The following is a 16,626-nucleotide window of genomic DNA, read 5'->3' as shown; positions in this document are numbered from 1 at the left end:
TGAGGCAGAGACAAGCGGGCAACGGCGGAGCTTCCTTGGGGGGCCCTCCTTTCTGCCAGTGGCTTCCAACCATTATCAGTAACCGCCCTCCCCACGGCCGGCTGCAATGTAAGAAATTCAGAAAGGCTGCCAAGGTTAAAACAGAGATTATTTTACACTTTATCTAGAACAGTGTTTTTCAAACTTAGCAACTTTAAGCTGGGTGGACTTCAGCTCCCAGAATTCCCCAGCCAGCCTGCTTTAAGATGGGTGGACTTCAACTGCTGGCTGGGGAATTCTGGGAGCTGAAGTCCACCCATCTTAAAGTTGCCAAATTTGAAAAACACTGATCTAGATTTTTTTTTTAAAAAAACCAATATAGATCTTGCCTGTCTTTAAAGCAGCCTCTCTCCACCTAGGGCTTCCAGAGGTATTGGTACTCAACGCCCATGAGCCACAGTCCATGTTGGCTGGGGATAATGGGAGTGGAAGTCAAAGGCAGCTGGGAGAAAACTGACTTTTTTTTTTAGAACCAGAACTTGCAAGCCTGTGGCTTCTTTTCTGACACACGGATTCCTTTTCAGGGTGCTGTTGTCTTAATTAATAATTTAATGGAATAATAATTAATAGAAACACTATAAGCCTCAGTCGCAATAATTAATTCAAAGCACGTTAAGACCGCCATTCCTCTTATGCCCGCGAGGCCCCGCCCACAAAGCGAAACCACGCCCACCTTGGTGATAGCCCCCGCCCATCGGTGGAAACTAGACACACCCCCTTTACCCCATAGGCTAAGGCCGCTGCCAACGGTGACCGCTCCTCCCGCTGCCGCTCGGCGGGGCGTCCCTCGGCAGTGGCCTCCGTTTCTGCCCGGCCGGGGCCTCGCTTGCGTCAGGCGGTGTCTAGTCGCCACGGCGGCCGTGACGAGGCCTCGCTGAGGCAGCCGCAGCAAGAGAGACATGGCCCTTTAAGAAGAGGAGGAGAAGAAGGGTGACCTTGACAACGACGGCGACGTCGCTCCCTCGGCACGTGATCGGAGAGGTAAGCGAAAACAGGGGACGTTCGGCCACGTGAGTTCCGCGCCGAATCCATAGACTACTTCCTTAGAGTGGTTGTGGATCGAGGTCTTCCGGGACGTTTGAACGCTGCATATCAAAAACTATTAAAATGCTAGCTGTGGCTGATCATATTTATCTGTCTGAGAGAGAAGCAGGCTTAGTAATTACTTCCCAAATATCGGAAACTTGGTTGTCGCGCCCTCAGATATTGGAAGTTCACTCTAACTCTTTTCTATCTCTTGGTTCATTCTACTGTGCACATGCGCAGAATATGCCGTATTGAGCGTCACATGCCTTTAACTTCGCCCGCGCGCGCTTGACGTCGGCGCTGCTGCTTTCCATCTCCACGTTTGGAACTTGCATGTTCTACAACAGTATTTCCCAACCGTGGCAACTTAAAGATATCTGGACTTCAACTCCCAGAATTCCCCAGCCAGCAACTCCCAGAATTCCCCAGCTGACTGGGGAATTCTGGGAGTTGCTGGCTGGGGAATTCTGGGAGTTGAAGTCCAGATATCTTTAAATTGCCAAAGTTGGGAAACACTGCTCTACAAGGTTACAGGGTATAAACGCTAGTGGATGGATGGACTCACTTTGGGCCTTTAAGGCTTCCTTTTTGAGTTAGCAAAATAGTAAAAATAGAAACTGTCCTTTGGAGTCATTAAAGGCCAAAACTTTCGAGGCTGCTGCTGCCACTCCTTTTATTATAAGAATGGTGGAGTGTCTAGTTCCCTTTTTTTAATACTTATATATGTAGTGCTGGCAGGGGATTATGGGGACTGAGCCTAGAGGCCTTATTACACCACATTATTATTATTATTATTATTAAACTAATATTTTATTAGTGTAATAATTTATTACGTATTATATTTTATTGTCTATTTATATTTATATATTTATAATTGTATTTATATAGACATTGAATTTTAAATGTTGTTTTGTTGTAAACTGCCCAGAGTGCCTCCCTGTGGGGGAAGATGGGTGGTGATAAAAATTTGATAAATAAATTAAATAAATAAATTAAATAATATGCTGCACCACTCCAAGTCGTGCAGACTTGGCTAATTCTGCTTTATTCAAGAGACCAGTTTCAAGCAAATGTAGGAGCCACGATGATTTCACACACACCATGGCATCATTGCACCAGTGATGCAAACAACATCATTTGGTCCTTTACATGATGAGGTTGTTACCTGGAATTTTAAGCTTAATTATTAGCTTTTTAATAAAGGTGATATTAGCATTTTAGCATGGCAAGAGGGTGAACTTCAACTCCCAGAATTCCCTAGCCAGCAGGGCTGGCTAGGGAATTCTGGGAGTTGAACTCTACACATCTACAGTTGCCAAGGTTGAGAAACACTGACCTAAACAATAGGGAGTGTATTCTGGAAGTCCTGGAATCCAGTTGCAAGTATAAGAAAGATACAAACTTGACGAAACCCATAAATTTGCCATTTGTGGAATGTTGTCTAGGATCAACATTTTCTATTGTTTAATTCTCATGTCTAATGAATGTCTTTTATTGTTTGGTTTGTTGCTTTCTGATGCATCACACATACTGAATGTATGTATCATTTGTTTCTGTACTCTATAAAAAGACTGCCCCCCCTTAATAAATGCTTTTCTCTTTGCCTGAAGTTCTCATGATTCTTGCAGTCGGGAGGGGTGGAAAAAGCCACTTTGCAAATTTAGTCTCTCTCCCAGATTCAGGGACCAAGGTTTTTTTATCAGCTCCACACCAAACTTGGGGGGCTGAGTTTTAAATGCAACACTGTCATGATTTGGGGGGATCACAAACTTCCTCTCCCCTCACTCCACAAATACCCAAGTAAACCAAACATGGCTTAGTGCAGGGGCGTCTCCTTGGCCGAAACCAGTGAGTAATTTGGGCTCCTAATTTTTGCTGAAAGGCTAAAAAGTCTCGGCTTCAGTGCATTACAGGAACCCAACATTACTGTAGTTATCTGAACCAGGCAACCCTGTTAAACCAAGGAAGGGTTAATGGATTGGATGATGCAGCCATTGTAGAGGAGAGGCGGGTTATAAATAAATAATCCAACCCATCACAATGTTGTTAATCACAATTAACATAATTACCTTTTTCTTTAGGCCTTTTTTGCCCCTTGTATAGATTATTATCAGTTAGTTGGTCTAATATAGTGTTTTCCCAACTCGGCAGCTTATAAGATGCATGGACGTCAATTCCCAGAATTCCCCAGCCAGCATGCTGGAATTCTGGGAGTTGACATCCACACCTCTTAAAGTTGCTGAGTTTGAAAAACACTGGTCTAATATGATGTAATACTTAGAAAAAGAGTTTCATGATTTCACCATCCTTAAAAAGTCTTTGAGTTGAGCTCAACTCTTGGTGACTTTGTGGACATACCATTTTCTTGGCAATAACAACAGGTGATTTGTCACTGCCTTTCTCTGTGTTTTGTTTTAAACTCCCCAGTCTAGTTTATAGTCCCAGGATTTCCTTGTGGTCTCCCGTCCACATCTAGTTCATCCCCACCCTGCTTAGCCAGGTGCTGCCAGTTGTGACTCTCAGACCAACACCGAAAGGATTGCATCTTAACATAATCATTTCGCTTCCGTTTCTTTAGCCAGATGCCAATCTCAGAGCTTTTTTTCTTCGGCCTGAACTCAAAACACCCAGTGCAAAAAGAACTCCCAATGAGAAAAGTCATTTATTCCCTGCCTCGTCTTGAAAAGATTGTCCCCCATTTTGTCGCCTCCCCTGAGGGGCATTTTTTGTTTGTTCCAAGAACTTGATGGTTTTTGAGGGATACGTCTCTGCCTCTGTTTTGCTGGCTGGTAGGAGAAGAAAACGGAGGCTCGCGCCAGGCTTCTGTCTGTGCATCCCAATTATTAATATCCCCAGAGGTCACACTCCCAGGATCTCCGGCTTCTGCTGCTGCCAGAATTACAGCTGTCCATTTGCCAAGCATGCAACATCTTTAAATAATCAAGACCTCTCTCTTGGGGGACAGATAGTGGGGTGGCAGCAGTTGACCAAAGCACTGGATCTCTTCCCCTTCCCCTTCCCCTTCCCCCTTCCCCCTTCCCCTTTCCTTTTTTTTTTTAAGGAGCAGACAGGCAAAACCGCATTAACTTTGGATGTTTTGGGCGTTATGCGTTACTCTCTCTTTGCCTTAATGGATTTTTTCAGGAAGGGAGGGAGAGAGGGAGGGAGGAGACAAGTGGGTGATGCTGATACCTGGCCCCTTCCTAAAATCCTAGGAATGAGTTTGGTGATGAGGTGCTGCCAGATGCCCAATCTCCCCTCTTACATTCTCTTCCCTTTCCTCCCCTCCCTCCCTTCCCCTTTCCCTGTTTCCTCTTCTCTCCTTGCTTCCTTCCTTGTTCACTCAAAGTTGTCCCAGAAAACAGCAGTTTAATAGCTGGCTCCCAAGGGGAGGCATTCACAAGAAAATTAACAGGGCCCACCCAGACTCATGTGGGTTGAAGCACATACATTTTGAGGTGCATCTGCCTTGGGAGGAATCGTAGGAACTCTTGACAGTTTCACACTCTCTCGCAACCAGCCTAGTTTGACATAATGACATGATATATAAAGATTAGGTGCCTCTCTCCCTCCCTCTCTCAAATGGGAGGGTTATTTTGGATTTTGCTGAGAGGACAGGAGAAGGGCAGGCAAAGTTTTGCTTTTTAATCTTTGCTTTGGGGGTTGAAGATTATCGTAAATGCATGGCTGTCTTCCTTTTAGCTAAATACGGTAATTAAAAGATCAATTTTTATGAACCTATAATTAGGTGGATCATCTGTGGACTGCATCTGTAATGAATCACTTTACTCCATTTCTACCTTGCCTCCTCCTCATTGTCCCAGCTCTTAACAACAGCCCTGCATGTAGATATTTAGCAGGTGATTCACATCGCCGCCTCTCCACTTTTGAAAGTACTTAGGTCATCTGGTGGACAAAAACAAGCAGCCAGAAACTGACAAAAGGTATCGGGGTTTAGGCTCCCAGTCAAATCGGTTTCAGCTCCCAAAGTGATTTCACCTCCTCCCTCTATTAGGGAGAAAACCTGCAAGACCAGACTCTGCACGTTGTCCCTTCCTGTTAATCTTTTTTCATTGTGGCCCAGATAATGAGAAGGCAGAGTTGATCTGCAGGCCATGTCTGGTTCATGGGGGTGAGGAATTTTTATTCTTACTATCATCATCATTATTATTAAAACCACCTGGCCTTAGAGGCTGTGGAATAAGGATGACACTTAATAAACAAGGGAGGTTCTTGGTGTTCCAGAAATGCTCTCAGCACTTGGAGGATGTCTGAAAATTCTTCCCTTTTAATGAAAAAGAAACAAAACATGAGATTCATTAAGGACAAATAGGTGGTGAGGGATTTTCTGTCTCTGTCTCTCTTGCTCAGTTAAAATAAATGGTTTCTTATTTCCTTCATTACAATCCCGTGCTTTTTTTTTTCCCCTGCCAGGGGAAAGAGACCCATGCCCTGCTCTCGAGATGGATGCTGCCCTGCCTGCTGTAGCAGAAGAATTGCTGCAGGAGATACAGAGAGCTTTCCGTGAGACCTCCCAGGGTATGTGGTTGAGATCTATCCACTCCCCCCTGGTGTCCCTTTGGAAGCTGGCTGTAAAACAGAGCCACAAGGGAACACTTAAAATCCCTGCTGGTGACCAGCAGAGAGTGCCAAAGCTTTAGGGAAAGTGGGATCATTCTCTGTAAGAGGGTCATAGTGGCGCAAATGATTTTTCTCTTGGCTGCTGCTTTCAACAGACAAGGAGGACATATTATGCTCTGTATGATGGATTAGGAAACTATTTCAATAAGCCTCAGAGAATAAATTCTGTGCTCCAAGTGTCTGTACTTTATCCTCTGTGGTTCCTGTTGAACCGGCGGGTTTATTAGTAAAACTAATGGGCTGAAAGAGCCCGTTTGGCATCGTGGTGAAGGCATCAGGCTAGAAACTGGGAGGCGGTGAGTTCTGGTCCTGCCTTGGGCACGAAGCCAGCTGGGTGACCTCGGGCCAGTCAGTCTCTCTCAGCCCTAGGAAAGAGGCAAGGGCAAAGCATTTCTGAAAATCCTGCGAAGGAAACTGCAGGGGCCTTGTCCAGGCAGCGTCTGAGAATCGGACACGACGGAACGGATTGAAAAGAAAATGGGCTGAAATCAAACTACCGTTCTTGATGAGTGAGAGAAATGTCTCCAAGCTGACCTTGACAGAGCTGGACACATCTCAACATGCTGGTTTTTCAGCAACTATCTGGAAGGGGTTTGCCACCATCTTGGGGGGGGTCTTTGGACCTGCCAGTCAAGTCTACAGCTGTGGCATCACCTAGTGGCCTCACCTCCAAGCACTCACCAAACCAGACTCGGTTTAGCTTTTTGGAATCTGCCAAGGTAGCACTGACCTTCTGAGAGATGCCTTGGCTGGACAAACCAAGTGCACTTTCTGGCTCTGGATGTTCATAAGTTATACGAAAGGCAAATCCTCTTCTTCAATCAGCTGGCCAATGAAAGCCACTTCCCTAGCCCACATCTGTTGTAAACAGTATATTAAGGATAGTAATAATTCTGTGGCAGAACGAGGGCCATATCCCAGCTAAGAATACACGCGGTATTCAAATCTCACGCCTCTCTCAAGGGCAGGTGGGCTGGGTGGCCTCTTTCAGCCCCTTGTTTGCTTGTTTTTTGTGGGGGGGGGCACTCAGGAGGAAGCAAGGAGTAGGAATGGGAGTGAGTGGCTCCTTAGACATCCCACTCTTACTGCCACCCTTAAATCCCTCAAACACTCCCCCAACTCTGGAACTTTGCAGCAGTCACTTGTCCATTTCAGCAGCCCCGTTTTGCAGATTTTGGGGTGGTGTGCCCAAATTTTTCAAGGCAAAGAATGGGGGAATCAGATTCCAGAAATTCAGCCATGTAATCTCAGGGCCCTGGGGGAGGACTTGCGGTTGCTCTCCTCTGCTGTAGGGAATCCAGTTGGGGTTTTTTGTTTTTGTTTTTTAATCAGGGCTGCCACGGGGTGGCCTATTCAAGTGCCAAGTGATGTGAATGGCTGCAGAATCCCCAAATGACTCTCAAATAGCTTTCAGGAACAGAGTGTTGCTCGTTCCTTTCGTGAGAAAACTGATTTCCTTCCAATGAAGCTTTCTTCATTTTACCGGTGTGATTTCAAAGTTGCTTGCCAACTTACTCAAATTGTCTGGATTATTCTAGTCCAGTGTTTCCCAACCTTGGCAACTTGAAGACATGTGGACTTCAACTCCCAGAATTCCCCAGCCAACCATGACATAGCTTGCCTTAAGCTGCCCCTAAGAACCCAGAAAACTCCTTCAGAACAGGTCAATCCATCCAAATCAGTGCTGTCTGCTTGTCAACTTCTGCTGGCTGGGGAATTCTGGGAGTTGAAGTCCAGACATCTTCAAGTTGCAAGGTTGAGAAACACTATTTTAGTCAATTAGGATCCACCTTGTAAACGATACCTCTGCCTAGGACCTTGGTCAGAAATTAACATTGCTTTCTTTCTTTTCTTTTTTTTTCCAGTTTCAGATGACCAGCTCCTGGCGTGAGTACTTTCACTGCTTTTATTTTTTTTAATCCACCCTCTTTTTGCTTTGAAATGAGGACCAGCATCTAAACACAAAACACCCTCTTATAGTGCTTTCCCAAGAGCCCCAGAAGGCCGCGTTTCTCTCCTAAAGGAAAACCGCAGGCGTGCTTCCATCTTGAGCCCGTCACAGTTTGGGTTTTGACTGCGGAAGGCGAAGAATTTCCTTCTGTCTGAAACGGTCCCACTGCTTGTCTGCCCAGCTGGCCCTTTGAGACAGAAGAAGCCTGAAGCCTCACAATTCCTTTGGGAGCTGGGGATGCTGCACGCCTGCAACGGGAAGGAAGTGTAATGAATAAACTAATAAAAGGGGGAATGACCTAGTCGCCTTTGAGAGAAGGTGGCCATTTAAGAACCAGAGCTACGTGACGGGATGCTCATCCCTGCCCCCTCCAGTTGCATCTGATGCCAAAAGGAGAAAGTTTTGGGGGGAAGCTGATCTGGAGGGAGCAGTAACTTTGGCAAGGCAGGACAGATCATAATTTTGGAGTTTTCTTGGACAGACTAAATTTCTCACAGCCTGCCGCTGCCTCCTGGACTCTGATTAAGAGCAGTAAGGCTGGGAAGTAGCCATGGTTATTACCCCGTTTTGCAGAAAGGGGGTGACAGTTGGCCGAGAGAACAGCCTCTTTTGGCTATGGCAGCCCAAATTTTATCATCAGCCCTGGAGAGGTGACAGTCCCCCTTGGTCCAGCATTCCCGCAGCCCTGATGTTCTCTCTTTTCCTCTGTCACCCTCCTCCTCCTCCCGTTGCAGCTCCCCATCGCTTTGCAAACAGCCACCGAAAAGAGGCACAAGTGGGCTGGGATGGGCTTGAGCAGGTGTTTCCGGCCAGAGGAAGGGCCCAGCGCTGGGGCGGCTCCTAATTCAGAGCCTTGTGTTTGTATTCTGGTAAAAAAATTCTGCTGCTCTCCATTGTGGGCTTCTGCACGAGAACTGCAGCCAGGGTTTGAAAGCGAAGGTGGGGCTGCAACGGGGCAGTGTTACCAGGCAGTTAAACCTTTTGTTTGCTCAGAAGTAAGCCCCCGCTGCGTTCGGCAGCGTTTGCTTCAGGGACGGCGGCCTTCGGTCATTGCACGCGGCTTTTGCAACGGCCGTGCCAGCTCTCAGCCCTTCGGATGTCGTTTTTCGAGAGTTAGCTGCAAAGGCCCACGTAACAGGGAAGTGTCTGTGGTTGGCACATTAGCTGCATGTGGGTTTTAAGGTGTGCATCAAGGAATCGCTTTACTTGGTGGATCCGACTCCCCATTTCCTTCCTTGTAGATCTCTTCTTGCGTAACTTAATTACACAAACGGGGGGCGCCTGCAGGGTGTGGCCAAAAAAGTCAATATGGCCTCCACACCGGTGTGCATTGCAGCTCCACCCGTTGAGCTTCAATTGCACCATCGTGGCCACCATCTTGACTTTTTTGACCATGCCCTGCAGATACGTATGTGAAATTGCTTGCCGAGGACTGCCTACCGTTCCAAGCCACCGAGGGCAAAAAAAGTTTCAGGCATCACCTTTGAGTATAACATTATGTAGGCACACCAAGCGCTTGAGCAGCTGTCTGCTGGTTGTTGTTCGGCCTTCCCTAAATAAAAATAAAGTTTCTAGTCCTCATGTAGCCAATACTTTCAGAATATTTTACATTTTAAAAAAGAACACCGAGTCTTTTTATTTTCAACCACTTGGAAAGTCTTTGTCAGTAAGGCATGGGCTATCGATCGGAAAGGTTTGTTTTCATTTTTAAAAATGGGCAGGCTGCTTTTTGCAGCTGGTGATTAACGCTCCTGTAAAATTCTGTGCCCGGTTTTCTGCAGTTTGGGACAAAACCTCATGGTGGAAAGGCTGTATTAAGATTGGTGGGGCGGGGGAAAGATTTGAGGATTCCCAGGGAATGGGCACCTCCCAAGCAGAGAGAGACCTGCGTCAAGGGCCTGCATGGTTCTCACTCCCGCCTGTCACCGCTTGCCCAAATAGGAGGCTAGCTGATGTGCTGAAAGGCAGCTCAGACCCCAGAGCCAGCATATGGTCCATCCTCCTTCCATTCCCCACGTCTCCCCGGTCTGTTTCCCTCCCAGCATCTGTTCCAACTTCCTGGTGATGCAAAGACAAAAGGCCTTTTCAGGAGCGCAGCTGGAAAGGAGAGGGCGAAGGAGCAGATCCTGGCTTCGTAAGCGCCATCGTTCAGGATGGCCAGGGATCCTGCCGCTTTTTAAAATCAGCCGTTGCGCATCAGTCTCCTGTCCCCTTGCTCCACGGAAAGGATTATCTGCTAACCTTCCTCTGCTCTCGAGGTCAGGTCCATCTGCCAGGCCTTGAGCAGGTCTGATGTCCAGATTAGGGTCAGCTGTTCTTTTCCGCATTTCAAATCCTCTGAGTCCTGTCCTGGAGGCCGGGATGGAATTAGATCTCCCCTTCCTGGAATAGAAAATCGGATGCTGTTTTTAAACAGGCCCCATTGCTGCCCATGGCTGCCGCCTCCATTTCAGCTTTTAGCGCTGCAGCATGGCACGTTCGATGCGGCTTGCCAGTCACACCTTGCACGCCGCGATACCTCCTGTCCGGTCCCAAGCTGACGCAACCTGCGAGCCTAAAAGAATGGCTAAGCTTCCTAACCCGTTACGCTCACTCGTTGCATCCTCTTACTAAGTGGAACCAACGCCGCAAAGGAGTGGCATCCCTAGCAAGTCAGGTGTTCTGTGATGGGCAGTTTTCCCAACTTTGCCAAGCCGTAGCGCGTCTCAAGCCAGCAATTCCGGCGAAGTCCCTTGCCCGCCAGACACCTGCTCTGGCCTTGCTTGATAGGAAAACAGAAGCCCCAAGGAGCAGCAGACCAACTTCCACATTTCCCTCTCTGGTTTCCTGGCCGAAGCGGTTACTCATTGCATGTGACCAGGAAAGCGGCTGAGCTCAAGCCTGCTTTCCTTCCTGTTCCTTCCTCTGCGCTACTGTAAGTTCTTTAGGGTCAATTTTGTTTGCCACACTACCTTGCTTGCCACACCATACTCATGGGCTCCCGATTAAGGAAATGCAGTGGGGTAATCACACGCTCCCAATCTGACGTACCTCCGTATTTGTGGGAGTGGATCGAGATTAAAAGGAGACTCCCACATCAGACTGCTTGAACCCCAGGAGAAGAGGCTGGGAATAACGCCCATCAAATGAATTAAATACATTACTGTGATTTCTTCTGCTCTGTCTTTCTGCCTGGGGAGCTTATAACTTCCCTCTTGTGCAACCCTACGATTGCTCGAGGGAGCAGGGATGATGATGGCTTCATTCATTGCTGGAGGCAGATAAAAAAAAAAAAACTCCAGGCTCCCCTCTGGCCCCGAAACCTTTTCTTCTATCTACTGTCTTAAAAAATAAAAAATACTGAACGTCCATTTTGAAGAAGGGTTGCCCCAAGTTTTAAAGGCATCTTCAGAACAGGAGGAGTTGGTTCAGCGGGGAGGGGGACTTTAGACCTTTTCACACTCCCTTCTTCCTAGGCTGAGGTTCGTCTTCGGAGCGCCAGTTGTCCCTGCCCTGGACTTGGTGGATCGCCAGTCGGTCACACGGTTGGTGTCTCCAAGCGGGAGGATGGTATACCAGGTACAGCCCCTTCCCCTACCCCTACCCCCCCCCAGCCCCACCAACGAACATGAACATGCACTTCCTTGGAGCAAAACACCAGAAGGAATCTGGTAGCAGTTTATGATGTGGAAGCTTTGAGTCTGGAAAAGAAGGATCCACTTCTGGGATTTTTGCAGGAGGTACTGGCCAGCAGTTGGTTAGATCTGTTTCTCAACCTTGGCAACTTTAAGACGTGTGGACTTCAACTCTTCAACAGCTTTGCTGGCTGGGGGATTCTGGGAGTTGAAGTCCACACATCTTAAAGTTGCCAAGGTTGAGAAACACTGGGTTAGATATTAAGAGCAATTTCCTGCTAATAAGAACTAGCAAAACAAACAAAAGCAGAACAAATCGCCCAGCCCTGGGAAAGCAAATCCTGAATCTGCCTTAAAAACTTCTCTTAAGATTCTAGTCCTCAAGAGTCTTGGGGCAGAGAGAGGGTTGGCCTCTCATTTTAGAATTCATTCCCACCTCTGTGGGAAGACCCCCAATAGACGGCTTCGTGAGGCATCCTAGAGGCAGGAGCTAGAGACCAACCCCTAGAAGAGAGAATCGAAAGAGTTTTGAATAGTTTGGTCTGGAGAAGATTCTCGAGGCGAAAGGAGTCTCAGGTGCAAGGCCATTCTCTGTGGCTCCAGGAACAGACGGGCAGCTGTTCCACCCTTGCCGCACGATGCGGGGAAGCAGCACCGGGCCTCTGCCAGTCCAAGGTTCAGGATCAGCGAATTCTCCTGTGGCTTTTGACTGCAACCTCCATCATCCCCAGTCAAGATGCCCCTGTTGGCAGGAGTAGATTGCCACCAGAGCCGATGAATCTCCCAGACAAAAAAAAGCCATTTTTTGTATCTGAGGCCCAGCCTTGTTCGCTCTGCTGGAGAAATCCGTGTGGTTCAAAGGATGGGGAACCCACTCCATTCCCCCCTGCTTGTGGGGGGAGGGCAACATTCCTCTTTCAAGCCTGGCAGCTGTGCCCCCCAACACACACACACACCCCGGCTTCTTTAGTCTGCCGCTTTGCTTCTGTCCATTTATCTCCTTTATTCCACTTTGTTTTTGAAGATGACTTTCATCTTAATTACCTCTTGTGTTTGTGGCAGCCCGCCCCAGGGCAGAAATAAGTGGATTAAATCTGCCAGGCTGAAATATTGGCTGTCGCTCTCAAAGAGAAGCGCAGAGGCAAGAGGGCTGGATTCGTTTCACGGCAGACGAGACGGGAAACACAGACTTGAGGACGGGGTCTGCCGGTCTCCGATTACCAGCCGGGCCTTCTGCTGGCGGCTCTGTCTGGGCAGCAGCTAACCAAGACTCTGCCCCTACATGTGCTTGAGAAGGGCCCCACTGGCGTAAAGGGGGCTGGGGTCACCAGGCCTTTTCTTCCTAAGTTGCCATGTTGCAGGCAGAGATACAGTACCCAGTCTGGGATTCTCCTGTCTCTCCAGAGATAAGAAAATATATGTGCCCAGTTCTAGCAAAGCGGCGGCTTTCTTCCCAGGTGGTTCCAAATTCCAAAGAGATGACACGGCTTCCGTCAATATGTATTCCTCCTCGTTTCTGTTGTCGGAAATCCTTTTTAAAAAATGAAGCCACCGGGTCCGCGGCCCCGGGGGTAGGATTCCGGGGCTGCGAATGCCGTTTTCCAGGCATCTGTTTTGGGGGGCATTTATTCCCCCACCCCAGCCACCCCCTCACAGAGGGCAGTGCTGGTGGATCGCTGCCCGTTGGCAGGATTATTTTCAGCCCTGCGCCTTGAGGTGGTTTGGGTGGAAATACCTCAGCTGCTGACATGCATCTAGCAAGCTTTGTGGCTGATGGAGATTTGAACTGTTCCCCCTTTTTTCTCTCCACCGTGAATCTCCTGTTATATCTCCAGCAAGCGGCGTATAATTTTGCTCCTCTCCTTCCCTCCTCCTTTGGCAGAAAAAAGTCGGATTCACGTGAATCATGAGCCTTTTAAGTCAATGAAAAAGGGGCTAATTCATGTATTTCCCACTAAACGCAGTGTATTTCTTTGCATATTGCCTCAACTGTGGCATTGATCAGACCGTTCCATCATGTTGATTTGAGGCCAGAATGCCATTTATCCACGGTGGGAGGAATCCTGGTTTATTAGTTATTTATTTTTTCAAGGTACCAGCGCATGCTGCCCAAATCCATCTTAGGGCAGGATCTCCCCACCTGCTCTCCTGGGAATTATGGGAGTTGTAGTCTAACACACTTCGAGGCTGCCAGGTTGGGGGGGAACTAGATAAAGGAACGTGTGTACGCACCCTATAATATTAACCAGGTTACTGTGCTAAGAGAAGTGTATCTTCCATTTTTAAAAAAACCCTGATTGAACCGATGTTTTAAAAAAACTTTTTAGAATTAATGCATTTTCCTTCACCCACAGGTGGCTGGCAGCTCGGGCAAACTCTACACTTGTTATTCCTCGTGCCACTTCTGCAGTTGCCCAGCTTTTGCATTCTCGGTTTTGCGGAAAAGAGATAGCCTTGTGGTGAGTTTGCAGGAAGGGGAGGGCCTTTGCCAGGGAGGAGGCTGGCTGTGGGGGCGGCAGGCAGGGGCTTGCTAGGGAAGCAATGTGCTTCTATAGGCGATGGTGGCCAGTGACTCACTCTCCCCACTGTGTGTCTTTTGCCCAGTTTTTGCAAGGGAGGAAACAGTTGTGTTGAAAGCAGATGACGTCCTGGAGAGCTGGGGAAGTGGGGTCTGGTTACCTGGGGGAAAAGCTATTTTGCATAGGGAAGATCTTAGTTCATTTCCGCCACCCCCCCGCCACCCCCACCCCCAGGACGAGAAAGGCCATTCCAGGCCTGAGGGGAAAGGGGTTGCCACAGCTTTTCCATGTAGGGCTGTCTACGAAAGAAGCGGATGATTGGCAGGGCTTCCCTCCAAGCCATGGCACGAAGGGTCTCTGCTTGCGCTTCCTGCCGTTCTGGGCTGTTGACTTCGATGGGCCAAAAACAGGGCAGGCGAGAGAGAGGGAGGGCGCAGTGTGAGGTGGAAGAGGTAGCTTCTAAGGGGCTTTCTGTCCTGAGTCTACTGGAGAGGGCCCTGCTAGGGCCACCTGGCTAGAGGGAGAAGATGCGGACCAGGCCTTCTGCCTTCTAGACACTGTCAGGGGACAACCAGGTCAAAAGTCAAAACCTCCCGGTTCTGAGGACCAACCTCACCCCGTGTCCTTAGGCAGGGCAGGGCCTGCGAGCGCGGGCTGGGCGGGATGGTGAAGAGGGCTTAAGTATGAGAAATCTGATGGGAATGAGGCTTACAGGACTCCCCTAGGAAATCAAAGGGGGTTGTGTTTATTGTGGTCGAGCGAAGCCCCCCTGAAATTTCCTCTAAAGACAGTGAAGTCTGGAGCACATCCTGTGCGCGTGAAACAGCGGGGACCGGCAGGGCAGGGTCTCTCCAAAGGGGCCAGAGGGGGTAGCCACTTGCAGGCAGAGATTCCCACGCTCCGTCCTGGGCCCCCCAGCTGAAAAATAGCAGGGTGGGTGAACCGATTCTTGGGCATCTTCCGAAGTTCTAGGAGGAGGGCTGTGTTGGTTTACGGGGGCAAAAAGTCAGGAGGAGTCCGGCCGCCCCTTTTCTAACTAACACATTTTATTCCAAGGCAGAAGTTTGTGAACGCAAAAGCTTCTGCCTTGGAATAAAATGTGTTAGTTAGAGAAGGGGAGGCCGGACTCCTCCTGACTTTTTGCTGAAGTCACGGTAACTGGAAACTGGAGAGATGAGTTTTCTCCTCCTGTGCCAACTGGGCAGCTTTCACGCCATGCAGCTAACACGGCCTCTCTGTTTCGTTTTGTTTTTTGGTAGTGTAAGCACTTACTCGCCGTGTATCTGAGCCGAGCTGTCGGGGCCTGCCAGGAGCAAAATATCTCCAACCAGCAGCTGACCGCCATGCTGCTCCCCGAAGAGAAATGAAGGCAGGAGGAGATGGCGGAAGAGGCCGGGCGGTGAGGAAACATGAGCCGCCACCTTGAGTCCCAGTCGGGCTGGGCTGGCAAACAAATGCCTCTTCTCTCCACCACCCCCAAGCCCCAGTTCGGAGGTCCCAGCTCCGGCGAAGTTTTATGCAACTCGGACCACGCAAATCTCATTTCCTAATCGGCGTAATGGGAGCAACCCTGTTGGGGACAGTGGGGTACAAATTCTACCGGCAGGCAGTGGGAACCTGGAACGTCACCAAGGCTGGGCCCCATGCCGTTCGCAAACCTTGCTGAAATAGCAGAGAGAGGGGCCTGCAGGAGGAAAGGGGGGAGCCAGAGATTTAGCGTTCAGCTGCTGGAAAAAAAACCCTGCTTTCTTTTTTCTTGATGTCCTTTTTGCTCTGACCATAATAAATCCAAGATGATGAAAGTAGGAAGAGCCTGGGTGCTTAGTGCCAAGCAGGGGCATCTGCAGGGAGGTTCAAAAAAAGGTCAGATGGCACCCGCAGCTGCATGATCAAAGCCCCACCCATTCGTTACGCACATCACACATGCATGGCATGTAAAAAAAAATAGGTGGGGCTTCAATTGCAGTTGTGGTCTCTGTTACAATTTTTTTGCCCACTCTGCCCCTGCCCTTGGACAAGGCTGTTAACTGCATTTCTAATTCCCCTGCCTGCACAGGTAGTCCTTGCTTAACAACCATTCATTTAGTGACAGTTCAGGCATACAGCAGTGCTGGGGAAAACGACTTGCAAGCAGTCCTCACATTTACGACTGCCACAGCATTTATGACTGTCTCAGCATCCCGTGGTCATGGGATCACCATCTTCAACCTTCCCAGCCAGCTTCTGGTGAGCAGAATCAATGAGGAAATGTGATTAACTTAGCGACCACCACAAAAAGGTCGTAAGATCAAGTTGGATTTGTTTAATGACCAATTCACTTACCAGCCAAAATTCTGGTCCCAATTGTGGTCATTAAGTGAGGACTACCTGTATGGCATGAGGTCTGGTGGATTACCTTGAGCTCATCACTGGTCATCTTTGATGGAAATGATGGGAGTTGTAGTCCAAAATACAGGACATCAGGTTAGGAAAGGCAAACTCTAAAAATTTACTACAGCAAAAAAGTTTCAGGCATCTGTCTGTGAGCATGAAAATGACGCAGGTAAATTGGGAAGCAAAGTTTTGCTTTGGCAAGTATTTTATTAAAAAAAGAAAAGAAATTGTTTAAATCAGGCTTCCCCTTTGCCAATTTAAACCAATAAGTTAGTTAAGAGTAAAAAAAGTTCCCCTTAACTATGTCCATTGCACTCACAATATTTCAATAAAAAACACATCCGTTTTACCATAACTGGCCTACTTAAAAATGATTTCCCATATGAGAATACCAGCAGCATCAAACAACTGATGACAAACTTAAATTAATTCTAAAAAGGGTTGAGGGGAGAGTAATAGCTTC

General features: G+C 48.3%; 1 protein-coding gene across 1 annotated transcript; it reads left to right on the top strand.

Annotated features, from left to right (window-relative positions):
* The first annotated feature begins 780 nt into the window (after positions 1-780).
* ZSWIM7 (zinc finger SWIM-type containing 7) lies at positions 781-16,386 on the top strand. The gene is made up of 6 exons (XM_063296124.1): positions 781-1,020; positions 5,500-5,604; positions 7,572-7,593; positions 11,113-11,215; positions 13,626-13,730; positions 15,050-16,386. The coding sequence occupies exons 2-6, from the start codon at positions 5,529-5,531 to the stop codon at positions 15,155-15,157; spliced, it is 414 nt and encodes a 137-aa protein (XP_063152194.1). The 5' UTR covers positions 781-1,020; positions 5,500-5,528; the 3' UTR covers positions 15,158-16,386.
* Positions 16,387-16,626: the final 240 nt, after the last annotated feature.

Source organism: Candoia aspera, chromosome 1 (genome assembly GCF_035149785.1).
Source record: "Candoia aspera isolate rCanAsp1 chromosome 1, rCanAsp1.hap2, whole genome shotgun sequence".
Taxonomy (NCBI): Eukaryota; Metazoa; Chordata; class Lepidosauria; order Squamata; family Boidae; genus Candoia; species Candoia aspera.
Note: the sequence above shows the minus strand (reverse complement) of the source record. Positions and strands in the feature narration are given on the sequence as shown.

What these genes read in the sequence shown, in the direction of transcription:
- ZSWIM7 (XM_063296124.1), top strand. Translation starts at nt 5,529, where the DNA reads ATGGATGCTGCCCTGCCTGCTGTAGCAGAAGAATTGCTGCAGGAGATA. An exon ending in TTTCCGTGAGACCTCCCAGG is followed by an intron (nt 5,605 to 7,571) that starts GTATGTGGTTGA and finishes TTTTTTTTCCAG; the next exon opens with TTTCAGATGACCAGCTCCTG. An exon ending in GCGGGAGGATGGTATACCAG is followed by an intron (nt 11,216 to 13,625) that starts GTACAGCCCCTT and finishes CTTCACCCACAG; the next exon opens with GTGGCTGGCAGCTCGGGCAA.